General features: G+C 39.6%; 1 protein-coding gene across 2 annotated transcripts in view; it reads right to left on the bottom strand.

Moving 5' to 3' along the window:
- Nucleotides 1-17,018, bottom strand: part of LOC124163698 — a 186,377-nt gene that overhangs the window by 134,451 nt on the left and 34,908 nt on the right. For both annotated transcript variants that reach the window (XM_046540764.1, XM_046540765.1), the window contains exon 3: nucleotides 8,424-8,522. In XM_046540764.1, the coding sequence (XP_046396720.1) occupies nucleotides 8,424-8,522 (99 nt within the window). The remainder of the gene's footprint in view (nucleotides 1-8,423; nucleotides 8,523-17,018) is intronic.

Below are 17,018 nucleotides of genomic sequence, written 5' to 3'. Positions count from 1 at the left end.
GAACATTAATTTTTCTTGTTACAGCGCTCAAAAACAACATTCCACAGCGACCAAGTCTGAATACGAGTTTTCTGTTGTTGTTTGAAGACCTTCCCGTCTCCCGCTAAGTAATAATTCTCGGGGAAATCACGCATTCATGTGATATGGGATCGGGTTTCACGCTGCTTGTGTTTTACGAGGGAACTGTCGCACCTGAAACTGCGCGCGCATCATGGCTTTGGTCTCAGATGCCAGTGTACAGATGTCCCACAGCATGAGTAAACATCTTAACTCACGCGACTCTTCCCGTGATGTGTGTACCGCCGCAGCTTTGACATGGTGGCGTTTGCGTTCCCATGACCTCTCGCGACCAAATCATCTATGCCGTGGGAGTGAAATTTTACATTCACAACGAAGGGAATGTAGATATATGGATTTAAATGATATTTTAAGGCTCGACAACCTTTTCACATTTTCCACAATAGTATCGAAATATTGAGAGGTTGGAACTTCCATAGTTGTCTTCGTTACTTTAATACCATGTAGTCGCAGTGAGTGCTCATTTTATATTCACTACTAAGCTTTAATCAGACGATAATTTCTTCCGTCCCTCCCAGTTCCTCATGTGTCAGCAGATCTCGTTCAAATTTTGCTAGGTGATAGGAAATGGTTACCCAGTGCAGAAGCGTAGTGAACTGTGGTGTAGCGAGGGGGAGGGTACGGGGGGTCCGGACCCCCCGAAATATATAAGTACGAATACAAAATTACGGATTACCGAAGTACAAAAGTACGGATATATAACTTAGCATCACAAAAGAAAACCAAATATTGATAAATAATGAATTTAAAAAATATTTATTTGAAAAATGAAGTTTTTTTGATTAGGAAAAGTATAAAAATTAGTTTAAAACCCTCAACTTAGTACCCCGTTTTTAAAAAATTTTCGCTCCTGATTTTGGACCTTCCCCGAACAAAATTCCTGGCTACGCTACGCTACACTGCCCATGAGGTGTAGTTTTTGTTTCAGCAGCCAAGGCTCAATACTTTTCGAGATATTAGCGACGGAAAGTACCTACCGTATAAACGCCTATAACTCGCAGGATATAACTGTAATGTATAACTCGCAGGATAACAATAGGCCCTTGTACTGAGTTGCTAGGATGAAGAGCACCGACGCGGATCTCACTCACTTGATCTCGGATGTTGACATTTAAATCCTCGTCTCGCTCCAGTGGCATAGCCAGGAACTTCGTTCGGGAGATGGGGAGGGGTCCAAAATCAGGGGGGAAAATTTTTTAAAAATAGGGTACTTAGTAGAGGGTTTTGCATTAATTTTAACACTTTTCATGGCCGAAAAATCTTTATTTGTTACAGAAATATTTTAAAAATTCATGATTTTTCCGTATATTTTTCTTTTATGAAGGAAAATACTTGTGTTTTTATATTTCGGGGGGGGGAGGGGGGGGGGAGGGAGGTGGGCCCAGACACCCCCCATGGCTACGTCACTCTCTCACTCGCAGATACCGATACACGCTCTTTCATATGTTTACCCTGAGTCTTACCCCAAGACTCCCCTCTATTTATATTTAATATCCTAAAGCCTGAATCGCGCGATCATTTTTTACGTCCCTTCCGAGCAATAGTTCCAGCGATCTCTCCAATGAGGGCGAAAATAATGACCGTTTCTCGCAATCATTTTTCCACGATGGCTCGAGGGAAGGAAATCCCAACACTTTTCCCATAGGGTCCTCGGTACGTTCCTTTTTCCGTCTCTGAAACCATCGATGGCACCGTCCTTCATCCAATCAGAACGCACGGCCGCTAACAGCAGTTGTGACGCCACGGTTGGCTTTTTAATGAATGACAGTTGCATCAGTGGCGGATCCAGGATAGGGACAAAGGGGGGGGGGGGGGGCTAAGATTACGATTCTATCTAGTGTAAATTAAATACCTAACCTAGGGGGGTATAGCCCCTTCTAGCCCCTCTCTGGATCCACCTCTGGATTTTAATGTACCAAAAGTATGTAGAATAAGCCATAAGTTTAGAGCTAATTTGTATTTCACTTTGTTAAAGTAAGTAAATATGTAGGAAAATATAACTAAACACTTTTATGCAAAGTGGTAACCCCTAAATACTTCGATTTTAACTTGTGTGTGTTTCGACCCAATTTAGGGTGGGGGCTGCTATAGCCCCTTTATCTCTCCCCGTAGATCCGCCAATGAGTTGCATATTTGGAAATTGACCGTAAAAGCGATGGAAAAAAGGGACGGTTGGAATGACCATGTGATTCAGAAAAAGACTGGTATTTTGGTCACTGAAACTCTTTTGGTCACTGAAAACCATCGCTGAAGTTATTATTATTATTATTTTTAATTTCCTAACTGCTGAAAATTAATAGAGGAATTACATTTTTAATCACTATGAAAACACTCCCATAAACGAATATATTTACCCATCATTTTCCCCTATTCTTGCGTCCGTTTTATAATTCATCTCTTCTTCCGCTGCGTAACTGAGGTTACAATAATGATATATTTAAATAGGTAATAATTTACCCCTGATGATGATGATTCTTCATTGAAACCCGGATCGCTTTATTAAAAAACGAATTGGCATAAATAATGGTTATCCAGCCAAGAAACCTTAAAATGGAATACCTCGCAGTTCTAAATGAGTTTGCCAATATTATTTTTCCCCTGTGCATATTTAAACCGAGGGGATCTCTCTGGGGCGCCCTTCCATCTTCCCCTGGTTGGAGAGGTCAATCGTCGGTGGTGGAGGGCGACACATAATGAGACAGATATTTGGATCCTGTAGGCAAAAGGCGGCCTCTCGCTCGAGAGAGCTGGGTCAATGGGACTCCGACCGCCCCCACGCCCCATCTAACCCGAGTCGCGTGGGCTCACCCTTCGTCGTCGCCTTTGCTTCCGCCTGACGATCCTCCACGCCTTTCTTTCTTTACCGCTCCAGCTGCAAATGTATTCCACCCATAAACCAAGTCCCATCGAGAAGCTTTGTGTTCTCTTCGGTACCGTGGGCCAAATATTTCTGGGCTTTGTGTTCTCTTCGGTATCATTGGCCAAATATTTCTGGGCGTAGCTTTTTTTTCCATAGAATTTTTAAAAATGAAATCAGGGATGGCAAGTGAAACGAAACGAAAATGTTTTACGAGCGAAACTAAATTAATCGAAACAAATTAAAATCCTTTGCTCATAGTTAAGATTCGATCCCAGAAGTTGAGTGGAGAGGGGTAAGAGGGAATAGTTTCGACCCATTACGATTGATATACGTGATGCGTGACGATAATTTCTTCCTCGCGTATTTTTTTGCGAAAAGAATTCTAAATAACAAAGTCAATTAATGTTCATATTAGGTGGAGCACGTTCGACATTTCGTTTTGACCAATTTATTGAGCATCAATTATTTCCAGCCAAATATTCTTCGGAAGTTCATTAAAATAATTTTGTTGAACTTCGGAATAAATACCTTTTGAATTTTCAAACACTATTATTAGGAATTCCTTAAAACTAAGTAGAGATTTTACTGAAGCCATTCTTTATGTAAGACTTCATACTGTGGAACTGTTAAAATAGCGGATGATATCTATAGATATTAAATAGAATTATTGATGCTTTTGTACGTTTTACGTAACTAGTGTTGAATCATTTCTCTCCTTTCATTGTTTTGCTAAGAAAAACCTGAAGTAAACGAGGGATTATCATACAATGCTCCTAACTTGAGAGCTTTACGGAGTTTCTTTAAAGTGTCTCAATTTCCTTTCGCCGTAATTTGAAAGAAATTATTTAAAAGGCGTTCTCGGAGATATTTTGGCAGACCTAGCAATAGCTCGACATTGATAAAAGCAAAAGGAAGTGGAGGGAGTCAATGTATTTTGTGGATGTTCATAGTGTTCGTAATATTGTTGGGGTAGATGCTATCAAATAATAATTCTTTTCTTAAAACAACTGGCAGTGCTAATTTTAGGAAATTTGATTCTTAAGTTGTATTTAACGCATTATTTTCATGCCCTAAGTTCGATTTTAATGTGTAGTGGCACTTGACTCGAACGGTTAAACTTTCTATCCTTTCGTTTCAGTTTTATTTTGCTCATATTTTATTAAAAATTAATCGACATCCCAAATGAATTGAAAATCCGTCGGCTCTCATTTGGAGATATTTCTTTACGACCGAAGTTTCGACAACTACCTTCTCCATTGTCTCTGAGTATTTCTCTTCTAACTCTCGTTGAATTCATCAGAACATTTTCAAAGAAAATGCCTAATACACCTCCTTGAAATATTATTGTGACATGAAAACAGGAAGTATCACTTTGAGTGACGGGATTAGTGCATTCGAACATATTTTTGTCGCATGAGTGCAGCTAAGACGTTAAGCTAATCGATCCGAACAGTGCAACGTTAGGCATACTTGATTTCTCCATTTACTGAAATCAGACATCATTTCCTGGTACAATGCATAGTCTTTGATAATATACTTCTCAAAAAGTGTTGTATAATTGCACTTGAGGGGAGCATTTTTTATTTTATATCTGAGGTTTTATTAAATTAATTTTGTATTCATCACAGCTTCAATGCATGAAATTATCTACAAGCTTAAGTGATGAAAATGGAGGCCACGAAAGAACATTTAGTAGACAAAAGTAAAGATATTTTATCGGTTATAAAATGGTCTTTCAACCCTTTTTGAATAGAAGGTCTAAAAATCGATTTCACATCGTCCGGATAGCCACAATACTCCACGTTGCTTTACCACCACATCAATAAAAAAAATAACGTATAATGTAAAATTGCAATAACCTTTATTGGTTAAAAGTTGAAATAAATCAATGCCATTTTTGACTAGTGGGTCGACATTTAGTTCCTGATATAAAATTTTCTTTAGCCTCTAGGTGCCACAAGAAAATAGCTGGCGGGCCGCGGGTTGAAGGCCCTTGGGTTGTAATAACGGGTATGGATCGAGTATACTGAGGTGCAGTGGCGTAGCGAGGGGGGGAAGTTTGGGGGATAAACCCCCCTCCCCCTCCAAGAGCTCGGAGGAATTTTTAAGTTTAATCCATTTTACTTAGTGGATTAGTATTACTTATAGAATAGTGTTAGGATTAATCAAATATCCCTCAGAAAGCCGTAAAACTCGCCATTTAGAACCATTAATCTTAAAATTTTTCTGGATGAGGGCGTCCGCAACTCCCACTTACCCTGGAGGGTATGCAATACCCCCACATCCGTAAGTATTAGTTGCGCCTAAAACCCCCCTAGCCTTAATTCTTAGCTGCGCCCCTGCTGAGGTGGCATCAGGAGGTAGCGTCATACCGTGAGTGATCGTTAGGAGGCGTAATGATCTGACACTCTCCTTTTTCGCTTAATTACATGACATTGGGTATAGTCTTCTTTCAATGAATCCATATCATCTGACGCATTCTTATTTCTGGATTGTTGGATCTTGTTCATTTTCCCTAGTGCGTCGCATTGGCATCATTAATGCTCCTAATACGGCTAAGAAAAGATCATAGTTTGCCTAGCTATACTAATGGTGGAACGTGAAGTACGATATCGCGGTGAGTCATTCGTGTCAAACGGAGGTGGAGGTACAAGTGGAGGTGTTGTCATTATTCCTACAGCGAAGTTCTCCCACGCGTCGGAAGGGATAGAATGATTTGCGTCTTAATATTGTCTGTAAGGGGACTTTGGTAACCTCCAGACTCTGCTCGGCCGCTGCCAAGACCAGTGCAATGAAGCATACAATCACTGCTTATTTTTTCTCATTCGTTGAGTTCCCTTCTATTTCCTTTCTCTTTAGTTTCCCTTCTCCTGAAAGTCGGGGGAGCTTCGTATATATTCTATACTCGGGGTATTGTTTTTGATGAATAATGTGTTTAATCAGAAAATCGTTCTAATTTTCTTTGATTGCCGGATATAATTTACTGATACCTCTGCTCTTGTTTTATTTCTCATCCTGGGTATCCAAAGAGTTGATTAGTCGTCCATTATTTTTGGATGTTTAGAGGTGATTTTTTTTAACCGAATAGACAAGGTCATGATCAGGCCATGCTGCAACTACATTAAAATTTGTTATATAGAAGTGCCTTCGTTCCAAATTCTGCGCTTTTGCTTACTACAACCGTAAGTGACTGATAAACATGCAGTTTCAGAATTGTTTTAAAACATTAACTCTGCTAAAATTAGTTTTAACTCTCATTTTTCCAATTAAATGATTGAGTAACCATCAAAAGGTATTGTATCTCCAACGGAGCAACGCGCGAGTTAGTAGACCTGGTTTAGTAATGTGAAGGAGACATATTGGTAACGGAGAGACAGATTATTCGTGACTTTAAGGCGTCTCTAGTGATTACATTTATCCATTCAAGTGGTTAAGTTTCAAAATACGGTTCGGTTACACGTTTCTTTTCGAACCCATTCTGTATCCAAGTTTTTTTCGTGCTCCGTTTCATGTATTGTTTCTTTCACCTAAGCCATCCCGAAACAAACTTTCGCCACGGTTCACATGTCTGATTTTTAAACATTTACTTTGTATTATTAGTTATACCGATAAGCGTGAAAAATGCTCTTAATTTCTTCCGGAAATTCTTTTCTTTTATAACTCTTAGACTTATGGAACATGAAATAATTTCGCAATTTTTCGAGTATCTCTATATACGGACGAATTTCTGAATATGAAATTAATCCTAGGCAATGTCCACTCAGTAAGAGAATCAATTGATTTATAGCGTCCTTTCAAATACCTATTATCAATGCATCGCTTGGTAATTGAAAATGTACCCAAGTATTCGCAATTTTCGCATAGCGATCGCATTAAAGTTCTGTAGATTTTTATCGTCCTTTTGGTAAGAAGAATTTGATTATTTCCCGGCGAATGGTGGCTGTGAATATTTCTAGGGCTTCTCACCCGGTTAGGCACTCCAATTCTGGGTATGCCGGTTGATGACAGGGTTCTAAGGACAATGAGAAAGTATTTCATCGAAACGTCGGCAGAAATGGAACGTCTAACCCGATGGGAAGCCCTAGAAACACTCACAGTTCTTCTGCTATTTTCCTTTTTTCTATGTGTGAATACAGCATCATAAACGTTCGCGATAGTAAAATCATCGCAGATCATGGAATTAAAAATTTTTTTCGAGGGACGCTTAAGTTTTCCAAAGCATCCTCCTCTATCTTAACCAATAAATTTAATTTAAAAAAAGTAAACAAATAGTAGCCTTAATTTTTAGAACATTTGGCTCACGGATATTCAGTAATATGAAATTTTATTGAAGATTAGAGACCTAAAGCCTCATATTGCAGTCCATTGTTTGAGAACAGTCGCTCGCTACCCGTTGCACGTTGCGGACCGCTCGGCCTTAAAAGTAGATCATGTATTGTACTCCTACTCAAATACAACCTCATCGTTTGCAGCTCCTCCTCGGTGCCTTGGTCATATTAAAATTCAGAGCTTTTTTTTTAACATTTCAAGAATTTCTTGTGGCTCATGAATATCGTTCAAGATAGCCATTTGTCGGTCAACGTTTTATTAGTCGTGCTGACCACGACTGGGGCCCCCGCGGGATAATTGTGGTCCACGGACCACCAGTCGGTAACCACTGATTTGGAGCAATAAATTTCCCTATCGATGAACTCTCCACGATTCGAATGGGTGGAGAACTTGGTAGGAAGGAGTGAGACGAGTAATTTTTCATGGTATTAATGACTAAAACGAAACAAAATTTACTGTTTCAGCCTATTGCTGCGAAAAACAATGAATAAGACGCAATTACCAATTTTCGGAAAGTTACAGTCGCTATAACTTGTATTACTGTCAATAGAACATCTGTGGCACCTCCTAATCGGGAATTTTTGGCTCATGGAAAATAAACCATCAGTTTTCCTCCTTTATATTTCTTTTTACCTGGGTAATTGAGTACCTGTATATCCTTAATAAGGGATTGTGATGATTAAGGATGTATTGTCTAGTTATTTTTTCATGTTCTACTTCATAAATTTGTTTCGTATTACCTATTCCGTAAAAGCCCTATTTTCGGGATCGAGTTGATATAATCAATAGTAATAATTGAAACAGCTGGAGTAATTTTACACAGTTTTTTAATTTTACTCGACCGGTTTCAATACTAACGCATCATTTTCAAGAGCTGTCAAAAAATTGTGTAAAATTACTACAGCTGTTTCAATGATTACTATCTATGGAATTCCACAAAGTCAACTCGTTGACAATCAGTCTGATATAATCAAGTTTGAATCTCCTACAAAGCTTTCACACGCTTGTCGAACTTGCTTTTCATAGTTACGACTTTATCATAAAATTGTTGATGTATATGTTACTACAACGGCATAAAATAATATCCAAGAGAGTACGAATAGGAACATAATATTTGGCCCGATTTTTTGTACTTTTCATAATCCATAACACTTACTTTGTCTCTTTTCCCGGTGTGCTGGCTGGTCCTGAATATTTTCTCCACTAGATGCTGGTGTTAAAACTCCAAAGCAAATTGCAACAATCCATGATAAACCTGAAATAGAAAGGTGTTATCGATTAGATTTTTGAACACTATTTACAGTTTTCTCCGCAAATGTAACTAATGAATAATTTCTATCATATAGCATGGTAAATATTTGTGAATAATTAGTATTACTCCTTGACTTCGAAGAGGTAAACACTGATTTTCATAAGTTGTAAATTTATGGAAACATTTCTTACGCAGTGTGAGAATATGATTATGAATCTAGAATCATTACGCACTTGTACTGTTATATCGTAAAAGCCAGTTTATAAATGCACTTCTGACCATCAAATTTTTTTTTCAGGTGAGTTGTGTGTTGGGTATCATTTCCATGGTTTTGAGTTTTCTCTCAATAACTGTTGTTTACAATAATTTCTTTATATTTCTCGGGGGCTGTTAGTCCCGAAAAACCTCCAAGAAAAAACCCATAGTTTGGTTGATTGAAGGATCGAAAAATATTTTTGCCACGTTTAGAAAACAATCCTCATTCCTTCGTTTAAAATCTCTTTGATATTACTGATACACTTTCGTTATTTGAACTTTTAACTTATTTATTCGCAAAAAGAACTTTTTTGGTAATGGCTACCCTAATAGTTGATACTTCTCTATGAAATACGCGCTCTCAGCCGCAAACAGTATGAGCACTGACAACGTCTTTGACGGATTAATTGATGTATTCAGGAATAGTTCTGGTCATTCGAGACACCTTTGTTGGGAAACGACTAATATATTTTCTTGTCGATGATTGTAGATTCTCAGTGATCTATAGAAATCAATGGCTATCTGAAGGTCATCCTCATCATAAGTTAACAATCCTTATATTGGTTTGACGCAGCTCTCTATTCCTCTCTCCTGACCGCTAGCCATTTAATAGTGATATATTTATTGTCTTTTACCTTCTTTGAAACCTCTCCTATGTAACTCATTCGTCCCTTGCCCATCTTTCATTCTGCTCTTTTACGAATTTCTTCATCAGACCATCATGTCCCATAATGTAGCCAACTAAGTTGTCCCGTGTTCTACTGAAGATTTAAAGAAGAGCTCTCTCTTTTCTTCCACTCTTCTCAGAACTTCTTTATTGCTTACTCCATTGATCCATTTTATCTTCATCATTCTTCAAGAGAGGTTTTCTAATGTAACAATATAATATTTAAGTACCTTGCCGCCCACGACCGGAAATTGAAAAATGCCAATGATACGGAATAATCCTTAGTAATTGATTCTATGGATGGCCGTCTACAATCAAAGGCCAACATTTTCATCTGAAAAAAATCAACTTCCACCGATACCCTGCCAAAGCTTTGATGGCAAAATTGATATCGGAACTCGTAGATGATTTAACCCGTCCAAAAGTCTATGGCAAAAATTGCCGACTGAACAAGCCTACTGACCTATTTACATTTTGTCGTAGTATCTGATTTGCATGTACGAAAAATGGAGTAAACATTGAAACTGGAGTACTTATCATATGCGGCTACACTTAATACACGAAACGTTGTTTATTGCCATCGTTAGATTAGAATCAGCTGCGTCTTGGCGGGCTGCAGTCTTACCAACTAGTTCGTTCTCAGCTACTAGCCCTGGAGTTCGTATAGTTTCTCGCTCGAATAAAGATAAATCTATCTTGTTATTCTTCGCCATGGCACTCTTGAGTGAAATATATACCTCGAGAAACCAGTTTTGCTATTTTTGCACTGCATTTTCGCTCGCTTTGTGAGACTAATTGTCTAGATCACCTTGTCCACGGTTGACCTTGAGAGTGTTGGAAGATAGGGGAGAGTGCTGTAGAGATCTAAATTCGCGGTGAGTTCCTTAGGCTTTTCTCCCACTCTCGCCGGCAGCAAGCGTTATCGCGAAACATCCTTTCCTCCGGTCCCTCGCCAACTTTCCCCGGACTACCTATTTTCACCCACGCCTCAATGACATCTATGCATGCCGCAAATGGGATCACCGAGCGCGAGTTTCCAAGCTCTCAGCGAAGCTCATAGACGAAGGCGTAGATGCGGAAAGCATATCAATTGGTTTAAATTCTAAACGTTATGCTCGGCCAAAAACCTTTATCAGACCAGACAACTTAGTTGGTCACATTTTCATGCGTGATGGTCCAATGAAAGCAATTGCAGAAGGGCAGGTGGAAGGTAAGAAGGGCAAGGGACGGCCCCGAAGGTGCTACTTAAGACAGGTTTTACAGGGTGTTTTTTGGATGAATCTGCAATACATCAGAAGGTGGTAGGAGAGATGATATTAAGCCCTTTTTTCCAGAAATATGGGGTAGCAACTCCTTAGTTACTGAGCAATGGCAACGTAAACATTTTTTTGGATGCACATGATAGGAGGCTTTCGGATAAATTTGCTCTTGATGCACTTTGGATGCATCTACCGCGAAAACGATTTTTCTTAGATATTCAGCCTTTCCGGCATTTCATTAATTACTTCGGATTTTCACCGGACATTAAATATTTATGGTGGCTCAAAAATATGCGATTATAATTATCGGAAATAATATATCTTTGAATTTAAGTATACCGGGACTAGCCAGGGGTTTCGCGCAACATATCTATAAGCTTAATTAAACGAGAGCTTTGAGCGGGTATCAACAGTACGATTTCGCAATCTTATCCATTTTGAGATAAATTTGTTTCAGACAATTATAATCGCTCATTTTCGTCCAACCTTAATAATTCAGTGCCCTTAAACATCCGGAGTACTAAAAAAATGTTGAAAAGGCTGGATACCTAAGAAAAATCTTTTTCACGGTAACTGCAAAGTGCATCTGAAAAAATGTTTTCGTTACCATAGCTCAGTAACTAAGGAGTTGCGGTATGGACAAAAAATGCTTAAAATCGTTTCTCCTACCACATCCTGAAGTGTGGCAAATTCCTCCTGAAACAGTCTGTAGAGGATGTATAAAAGAGGAACTGAATCTCTACGAAAAGGCTAGCGGATAGGAAAGCGGAATTGAGAGCTTCGTCAAGTCAATCTTAGGATTGTTGACGTATGATGATATGCTCATTTAGGCCGTTTTCGGCTCCCTCCTACGAAAACCTGCATTCTAAAAAGCCTTTCAATAGCTCCCTTAAGCCTGTCCCATGCTGCTGCAACCTAACTTCTTCCAGAGGATGAAATGAGTGCCTCATAATACCGGTTTTACAATGTCTCGTTACCTTTAACCGCAACATGATAAAACCGTAACCTTAACTGAGAATGACGCATCGTAACATTTTTCTTGTCTCCGAGTGTTTATTTATATCAACGAGTTAAAGTCCCACAAATCTGTCCGTCATTTAGCATTATCAGCGTTTTTGGTTTAATGAATGTATATGTAATGGTTCCGTTAATGTTCTATATATATAATGTGCGAAGTATCCACAGAGAAAAAATCATTTGCCTTGACCGGGATTCGACCGAATCCTCCGATTTCCGGTCGAGCGCATTAGCCAGTTAAGCTACCGAGGTGTCATTCTTCAATGTGGAAATTTGAGGACTACACCGGACAATGTGGTATGGATTGCTGAGCGTATGGTGCGGCAAGCAGTCCAATCCATGCGCACAGCACTACAGCCGAGGAGCAAAGACCGAACTTTGAACACAAAGAGGTGTTCGCTCTTGACTATACTCTTGAACACTCGATTTGGACTGCTTGTAGCATCATATGCTGAGCAGTCCATGCCCCCGGTGTAGTCCTGAAATTTCGGTAGCTTAATTGGCTAATGCAATCGTCCGAAAATCGGGAGATCCGGAATCGAATCCCAGTTAAGGCGAATGATTTTTTTCTCTTTGGATTTTTCGCACAATTCGAGCATTGCGGGTGACTCCGTAAAGCTATCACCGTGGCTAGGTACTTGTATATTTAAATTAGTATGTATGGTGGTTTAGTAAATGTGTTCATGTCTCGAGATCTGAGTGATATGTCGTTGACGTGAGACAAGTACCTACGCCCAAGGGAACATTATAACCTGCGACCTTAGGGGAAACAAGCCACCACCCTGATTTAACTACCGCCCACTGAAATAACGCCCATATGCCTCTATCTTTGCTCGGTAATGCCAACCATCGCCGCCTGTTGCAATGCATCACGTCAAGAGAGTCTCAGAGGTAATAATTTAGTGCTGTTCAATTTCACAGACATCATTATTCTGTTCAAAACACTTTCCGTAAAAGGATCCCCGCTTCACTTCTGCTTGAGTATCATGCATTCATAAATTCATCGTCCTAGTTTATATTTCCACCGTTAGAGCCGTTGATTTTAAGTCGAAATCTTGGTGGCGATCGTGATTTTAACGATAAAATCAATCACCATTCCTCAATTAACCTTTTCCGTGAAATTTAAAATGATACCTCATCACCTAGGATTGAGTTGATGGCTGCGTTAACTTGGCGAAATTGAGTAATTGCTATGCCATCTCTCATTCCAAATTGCTATGCCATTCTCATTACAAAATTTCAATTACCGGAGCGCTTGTATCATAGATGATGTTTTCAAAGCATCAAAGAGTACGCCTGCGTGCAGCTTCCATGTTTACCGAACGAGCATCATTAACGTTGACAAGATCTTTGGAAGATTTTTTTATAGAACAGTATGTTTGTTAGTTTGAATGATTTTACAAGCTCTAAATTATGGTATTGTTGAAAATAATTTTATAAAATTATGTAATTTAGCAACGAGAGCTGTTGCGCAATTCTAAATAACACCATAAAGCCTAATCCTATCCTAAAATAACGAATCACAACCGCCCGAGCGGTTCTGTTTTGCGAATTTCGCTATCTGCTTGCATTTTCTGAGCTTATTCATAGTGTGATCAGAATGGAAGTTCAGGGTCGGCGTAAATAGTTGTTAGTTTTCAACCCTTCATTTTCTAAGGTCCCGTAGAATCAAAAAGAACGTGACATGGAGACAGAATCGCGCCCCTGATCATATTGTCTTAAGGCCGTTTTACACGGGGCACGGAATTGCGCAAGTTAGAGCTGCATTAATTTCTAAAATGGCGTGGAACTGCGCGAATGCATGAACGAAATTAGAACAGGGGCTATTTTGCCGTCTCGCATCCACGCATTCTCGCATATGTTCTAGAAATTCACCGCTTTACACGACGCAATTTTGATTGTGCCTTCGCACGCACGTCAGATTGCGCAATTCCGTTTACCGTGTAAAACGGCCTTTAAAAGCAGCAAATAACTCCTGAAACATCATTCTATGCTATATTTACCCTATTTATTTACAATTTTTCAGTGTTTAATCCTAGCAGACCAATCACTACGGATGATAATCGCGTCTGATTTCATGAAAAAGATCGAAGACTAGTTCTGCGTTCTCAAGATTTCTAACTCGTGTTTTCTCTTTCAATGGTCGGCCATGAAATGTATTATTAGAACCGAAAAATTCATCAATGCAAAACGGAAATTAATGCAGGTTAAAAGCATGACAGTGAAACCATAACCCATAACTTATTGAAATAAACTTAATCTGGAACGTATATCGAAATTCATATGGATGTAGGTAAATGGCTTAAATCGCAAATAATACTTGTGGTAATGATTAAAGTTTGGTGAGGGAAGGATTTATTACATAATTCTCGATGCCAAAGATTGTGATGTCGAGATTGTGATGTCTATGATTCATGATGCAACTTCCTACCCTTGCCTTGGAGGACTATTTAGTGATTGTAAAATGCGGCGAGAATATTTTAGCAACATGACTCTAGTTTCAATGACATGTCTCTGTTAGTTTTCCTCTGAGCGCTCGAAATGTCTGACCGCTGTTGAGCTCTTCAGCCGCAAACTTTTTTAAGGGTTGTGAATAATAAAGTCGTTTTCTGTCTGATTGGAAATTATCTGATTATTTTTTTGTTCCCTGTGAGAAAAAGGAAGAATATTTATTCCGGGAAAGCAAAATCTTTCTGATTATAACCGCATTATCGTAAATAAAAGTATACTAAAATCTGCGGTCCGAATGGTTAGTCTATTCATACAAGATTACAATCAACACAGGTTTTACTGAGAAGAATTAAAGGTCAGACTACTTAAATGGCGGGAGTTTTAGGCAGACTACTTAAATAGGGAGGCCAAGAGGAGCCTAGTAATGGTAATTTGTCCAAGAAAAGTACGAAACTTGTAGATCCAAGTACAATGAAAACAAAAATGTCAAGGGTAAAATAAATTTTAGCCTTATATAGCACTAAAAATGCTGTTTTCAGAAGCTAATTTAAACAAATTTTCAAGGAGAGCGCCGCGGGGAATAATATGGAATACCTCCAGTTTTACTGGGTGAAATTCGCCCATGGTGATGAGGTGGATAAAGATATAGGGACGCAAATTATATTCATTGTCATGATTTATAAGTTTCAAAATTGCCATCAGAATAACCTCGAGTACTGGGAAGCCCTCAGTGGGAGGAGATGGGTTCGCCGCACTAGACTGTGACCCTACCGAGACGAAATAGAAGACCCTGCTCGGAGTGATGCGGACTTTGCGGTCGGCAAAAACGCTCTGCTTTCGCAGCGGCCACAACACCGGCTTTCGCCTCGCACGCACGTGTACGCTCTCGGACGGATGGAGAGCAGTTTTTCCTCGTCGTGTACCTACTCGAGAATCCAGGCGAGTGAGTCGCCAACTATAGGCCGGTTTCGGAAGTAGTGCTCCTCAGGAAACTACGTTTACAAATAATTGGTATTGTTGGGTATTTTATGATTTTTCGTCCCATTTTTTTGGTGTTAAGCTATCATAATATCGTAAATAATATATTTCATACATTCACATTTATGTATAATGTCTTTTAGTTGCTATTCATTGCTACAATTCATCATTTACTGTGACAATGGTTTGTAGATTCAAGGTGTTTAAGGTAACTAACGTATAACAGTTTTTATTTTTGTACCCTGATAAATAACAGTGTCTTTTTATCAGAGTAACGCCTTTATGGTCACAAGAAATCCCTTGAGTAATCACTGTGAGCTTGTAGAATATATTTCAGGAATTGTTTATTACTTCCTGAATCTTTGTTGCTATTTTTTGTTGCCCCTTGATATCGAAATGCCTCCTAAAAATCAAGACAATTCTCCCTTAACAATTCCTACTTTAATTTTCGCAGTGGCTCGTCGATTCCTTTCGTTACATCAACGCTATCATCACACCACGTCGCTATAATGGCGTCGACCATATTGGCAAAATACGTCAGCGTCTTCAGCGCTGCCTGCGTTGATTTGAGTCTCGAATACCATCAGAGGATCCACGGAGTAGGGTGTGTTTGGGCGAGCGGGGCGTGGATGTGAAAAGGGTTTGCTGGTGGGAGTGAGTGTTGAAGGGAGGGGGGACCTTGCGACGTGGGATATAGACCGAGAAACTTGCGGGGGAAAGCAAGTCGGAAGTGGGGAAGGGAGAAGCGGATAGCTTGGAATGGACACCATGAATACCTATCTCCTCTTGAAGGGAAGGACCGGGAAAACGGACACCTCCAAGCCAGATATGAGAATCGGTCGTTATCGCGGCATGAATTTCTTACTTTCACCCTGGAGCCCGGGTTCGAACCTCGGAAAAGGTGGAGAGTTTGCTGGCTCGACTCAAACGTACTCCGCACAATAGGGTGGTTTCCTATTATTATTTTATTACCTAAATCGAAAGATTATTACTCCTGGAGTAGGTATTTCACGCTTTTAGATTTTTAAATAACGATACCTATTTTTCGCGATCAAATGAAAAGTAAAAATTTTCAAGCGCGCGAAAACGCGACGGCTAAGTATGAATGCTGGGAAAACCTAGTGTGACGTCGTTCTGGTTCCCGCTGCCTCAAGTGAGGTGACCTTGGGGTGAGGCTTTGAGCGCTGATACAACGCAGGATGCTAGCAGGTAGCAGAGTACCCTGCTGGCTGGTAGCGCTTGGCTTAAATAAGAATTGTTAATACCTTATCAAACGAAGAAAACTTTCCGACCTTAGCCAGTTTTAATAGGTGATTATTAAGACATGTTACCCTGAGCTCTGTGCCTCATGCATGCATTGGTAGTCTCAGACGATGTAAAACTCCTATCTACTCGTATAGATACCAGGTCCCTGTGACGTCACGTGGAGTGGCATCGCATGGGCGCCAATCTGGCCTTTTTCAAATGAGGATAAAATTGGCCATTGCCATTCGTCTAAACTGGGATTTCTAAAACAAAATAATTTTTAAAATATGATTACACTAATGGTGGGTAACGAATCGCAATCAATGCCTTTCGTTTTCCTTGATGAAGGAAACTATCCTATTTACCTACCTCGGTTGATACGGCCGCCTGTTTTCCGCACAGTGCCCAAAGCTACCTTGACCGCAGAGATCATCGTGATTGTTTGTGAAAAAAGTAGTTTGCTTGCTGGTCGAAGCATTTACTATGCATAACTGATGAAACTAAAATCCTACTGCTTACGCTCGAGCTCCATTTAGCCTATCTCATGAGGATTCCTTATACCGGAAGCGTACTCTGAGGTCTCACGAGGGAAATGCAATCCGGTTATCTTGCTTAGTCCTTGCAATT

Source organism: Ischnura elegans, chromosome 8 (assembly GCF_921293095.1).
Source record: "Ischnura elegans chromosome 8, ioIscEleg1.1, whole genome shotgun sequence".
NCBI classification, from domain to species: domain Eukaryota; kingdom Metazoa; phylum Arthropoda; class Insecta; order Odonata; family Coenagrionidae; genus Ischnura; species Ischnura elegans.
This window is presented reverse-complemented; position numbering and strand designations above follow the sequence as displayed.